Below are 5,000 nucleotides of genomic sequence, written 5' to 3' on the forward strand. Positions count from 1 at the left end.
CTGATTGATTAGTGTGTTTGAGACTCTTGTGTGCTACACTGCTTGATTCACCTTGTGCCCTGATGAAGGCCCTGTAGCGGCCGAAACATGTTGGCTGTGGCAGTATTTTTTAATTATTTAAGTTCTAACATGAACTAGCCTTATAATAAAGCGGTTTTATCTAAGAAGAGTGCCTTGGCGTCCTGCCCCTTTTTTTTAAATCTAATTTAATGCTGTATAATATAATATAATATAATATAATATAATATAATGTAATGTAATGTAATATATTATAATAGAATAGAATTGGCCTATAATATAATATGATATTGATATGAATAATAAGTTATTTGCAGAAAGTTGTGGCCACTGAGGGGCATTGGTAATCTGCACACTTGCTCAAAGGTTTTTTTGGGGTCTAATTATAAATAATAAATCTGTAAAAAAATAATAATTATGCGACTAAGGAGAAAATCTAACTCCCATGAGGATTTAAAATAAAATGCTTATGAAATTAGCCTGGAAAAACCCAGCATTCACAGCTCAGAGAAATGGCATGCATTAGCCTGACTGACCAACAGTGAGCTAAATACTCAATGCTTCATTCATATAATACATATTTAGGAGGAATTAGACACTGTCAAAATGCAATGTTTCCCCCTCACAACCAACTAAAATATGATTTCAAATATACATTTTGACACATACATCAAGACCATAAGCATGAAAATAGCCTACAACACGACGGAGGAAATATTACACTTTACCTCGCGGGTAAACTCGCGCAAAATTAATTCGCAGTAGATAATTACCGGTACCTCCGCGATTGAAATGACACAATGTATTAACATAAATCCTGCCTAAGAGTAGGCCTACACCATAACACATAAGAACACCAAATAAGAAAGTGTACTCACGTTTCTGGACGCACACAAGACATAAGATAACTAAATATACATGTGATGATTATCTAAATATGTGAGAAGGCTAAATATTATTTTCCTCCTTTTACCTCTCGAGTCGCGGCCCTCCTGCAGTACCACGCGGCCCATAGTTTGAGAATCACTGCACTACAGTATATACAATGCAGACACCACCTCCGCACACTAGGGGGCGATATAGATGAGGTTACATCACGACTGCATGCTCATTTACACGCGCACACGCGCACACACACGCACACGCGCACACACACACACACACACTAACCTGTGGGTCTACGAGCCAGCCGTGGTAGAGTGGGATGTCCAGCAGGTCGAATACGAGGCACTCGGGCGTGTACTCGAAGACGCGCACGCCCGTAAACTTCACATTGACATCCAGCCCCGTCTGCAGCTTGTGGAGCACCGCCATCGCATCACTCATGTTCTAAACAAACACACACACAGGTTACCATGGTTACAGCACCGCCATCGCATCACTCATGTTCTAAACAAACACACAGGTTACCATGGTTACAGCACCGCCATCGCATCACTCATGTTCTAAACAAACACACAGGTTACCATGGTTACAGCACCGCCATCGCATCACTCATGTTCTAAACAAACACACACACAGGTTACCATGGTTACGACACCGCCATCGCATCACTCATGTTCTAAACAAACACACACACAGGAAACCATGGTTACACCACCGCCATCCCATCACTCATGTTCTAAACAAACACAGGTTACCATGGTTACAGCACCGCCATCGCATCACTCATGTTCTAAACAAACACACAGGTAATCATGGTTACAGCATCGCCATCGCATCACTCATGTTCTAAACAAACACACACAGGTTACCATGGTTACAACACCGCCATCGCATCACTCATGTTCTAAACAAACACACACACAGGTTACCATGGTTACAGCACCGCCATCGCATCACTCATGTTCTAAACAAACACACACAGGTTACCATGGTTACAGCACCGCCATCGCATCACTCATGTTCTAAACAAACACACACACAGGTTACCATGGTTACAGCACCGCCATCGCATCACTCATGTTCTAAACAAACACACAGGTTACCATGGTTACAGCACCGCCATCGCATCACTCATGTTCTAAACAAACACACAGGTTACCATGGTTACAACACAGCCATCGCATCACTCATGTTCTAAACAAACACACACAGGTTATCATGGTTACAGCACCGCCATTCCATCACTCATGTTCTAAACAAGGGGTCCCCAAACTAAGGCCCGGGGGCTGGATGCAGCCCGCCAGGCCCCTTTGACCGGCCCTCCACCTCTCTGCACCTCACCATTTGAACTGGCAAGGAGAAGCAATCCTCACAAAAAAAATTATGATGAAATATATTTTTCAAATAATTTATTTTGTTTATCAACCGGCCTCATCCTGTACTCTACACTACTCTATTATGTAAGGGTTAACGTTCGGCGAGAAGGTCGCTACCGTGGAATAGCAGCACGACAGAGAGAATCTTTAGACCCCGACGCGGAGCGGAGGAGCGGAGCGAAAGTTAACCCGCTTATTATATGGATATACTTAAAGATGGCCTCTCAACGTCATTTAATCAATATTGCCGTGTTCCCAATTGTTATTGAATGTGTTACGCGTTGGTCCTGTTTTAAAAAACGTTCTGGTTGCTTTGTTTCAAGACGTTTTTGCAAGCTGGCAAGGTGGCTTGTGGAGAAACGAGAGAGTGTTCCGTGTTTCTCGTGGAAATGCGTCTCTGATTGGCTCACTCCTCCTGCTCTCAAAGAAACACGTCTCTGATTGGCTCAGTCCTCCAGTTCTTGGAGAGAATGTAATGGGAAACAGAGTCGCCACTTCCCCGGGTGGTACTGCACTATAGGGGCGCCAACGGAGGCGTGCAGGCTCCATTCAGGGCTGTGCTCTTTCGACAGCGACCCCTAGGCGAGCTGCAGGCACGGAGCAACCGGAGTGAGCAGGATTTATGTATGAGGCTTTGTGCTGTGTGTGTACCTGAGAGTAGCAACCAGCTGATAGCTAAGCTAAGCTATGTTTCGGGCCACCAGACGTTGCTTGTTTTGAAAACAAGCAGAAAAAAATTACTCGACATGTTTTTAGATAAATGGGTCGATATAAACCTTTGTGGGCAACGCCTTCTTTCGACGTGACGAAACACAGAAAGGCTTTCGTGATTCGCTCGTTTCTCTGCATTATTTATGTAAATTGGGAAACACCTGGAAACACAGCCAGGAGAGTTGACGCACCGCTATGAGAGCCTTGCAAGTGAGTTTAACTTGGGGTGACCGTCCGATCTTCGAAAGGAGTGAGTAAAACTGAGTTTTATCGGAAGTTGGCCTTTAAATGATTCACACATGGCGGGGACATTTCTTTAGGCCTATTTAATGTTAAGATTGTTGCTGCGCAAAACAAAACAGTGCCGTTGTGGAACACCGCTAGGCAACAGCTAGCCAGGACAACAGGTGTAGTCTATCACAGCAGCTGATTAGAGTCTTGTTGAAAAGTCGCTTTAGCAGTGAAAAGTCTTGTTGCCATTGACAGCGGTCTGTTATAGACCAACCCGTCCGTTATCGAAAAATAACAGACGTGCGAACGTTGGGGAGCCCCACTGAAATGAATGGAGCATTCGACCGATGACGTCACACCATATAATAAAATGAGTTAACGATGTCTCTCTGTACTCTACACTACTCTATTATAATGAGTTAATGATGTCTCTCTGTACTCTACACTACTCTATTCTAATGAGTTAACGATATCTCATACTGTACTCTACACCACTCTATTATAATGAGTTAACGATATCTCATACTGTACTCTACACCACTCTATTATAATGAGTTAACGATATCTCATACTGTACTCTACACTACTCTATTATAATGAGTTAATGATGTCTCTCTGTACTCTACACTACTCTATTATAATGAGTTAACGATGTCGCTCTGTACTCTACACTACTCTACACTACTCTATTATAATGAGTTAGGACCATGTCTTGTGTGTAGTGCTGTCTGCTTGTGTTGTTTGTGTCTGAAATGGCCTCTACTCTACTGAACTCTACTGCACTGTAGGAAGACATGCAGATATGAGTATCTGGAAAGGAGAGATGGGGGAGGGGCTAACAGAAGAAGAGAGATAAGAGGAGAGAGAGAGAGAGAGAGAGAGGATAGGAGATGGAAGAGGGAAGAGGGAAGAGAAGAGAAGAGGAGAGGAGAGGAGAGGGGAGGGGAGGGGAGGAGAGGAGAGAGGAGAGGAGAGAAGAGGAGAGAGGGGAGGAGAGAGGAGAGGAGAGGAGAGAGGAGAGGAGAGGAGAGGAGAGGAGAGAGGAGAGGAGAGGGGAGGAGAGAGGAGAGGAGAGGAGAGAGGAGAGGAGAGGGAAGAGGAGAGGAGAGGAGAGGAGATGGAAGAAGAGAGAGGAGAGGAGAGGAGAGGGGAGGAGAGGAGAGGAGAGGAGAGATGGAACGTGTCTAAGAATAGAAGAAAGAAATGGAACAGTTACAGCAGGCAGAAAGAAGAGGAGGATAGAGTGATGAAGATAAACGACAAACAAGAAGAGAAGCAGAGAGAGAGAGGAGACAAGGAGGAAAAGAGATGAAGCGCACACACACACACACACACACACACACACGTAGGGGCTATTTCAGTCTCCTATATACATTCTCTCACACTCATACACACACACACACACACACACACACACACACACACACACACTTAAAACACTTACTCACTCAGCATCCCGATCATTCAACACACACACACACACACACACACACACACACACACACACACACACACACACACACACACACACACACACCCCATCCCCCCTCACCTGTTCGTAGTTCAGCCTCTGGGCTTCTGTGATCTCCTTTGGTTTCGTCTCCAGGATGTAGTCACCTGACACACACACACACACACACACACACACACACACACACACACACACACACACACCCACCCACCCCATTAACAGGTAGTCACCTGACCAGAAACACACACACACACACACACACTCACCTAACCAAGAACACACACACACAAACGTTAACACACAAACGC

At 44.7% G+C, this 5,000-nt stretch overlaps 1 protein-coding gene across 1 annotated transcript in view; it reads right to left on the reverse strand.

Moving 5' to 3' along the window:
* mindy2 (MINDY lysine 48 deubiquitinase 2) overlaps positions 1 to 5,000 on the reverse strand; it is a 25,154-nt gene that overhangs the window by 8,268 nt on the left and 11,886 nt on the right. Inside the window, exons 5-6 of the mRNA XM_063190701.1 lie at positions 4,774 to 4,838; positions 1,189 to 1,347 (exon numbers count right to left, since the gene is read on the reverse strand). Coding sequence (XP_063046771.1) covers positions 1,189 to 1,347; positions 4,774 to 4,838 — 224 coding nt within the window. The remainder of the gene's footprint in view (positions 1 to 1,188; positions 1,348 to 4,773; positions 4,839 to 5,000) is intronic.

Source organism: Engraulis encrasicolus, chromosome 23 (assembly GCF_034702125.1).
Source record: "Engraulis encrasicolus isolate BLACKSEA-1 chromosome 23, IST_EnEncr_1.0, whole genome shotgun sequence".
NCBI classification, from domain to species: Eukaryota; Metazoa; Chordata; class Actinopteri; order Clupeiformes; family Engraulidae; genus Engraulis; species Engraulis encrasicolus.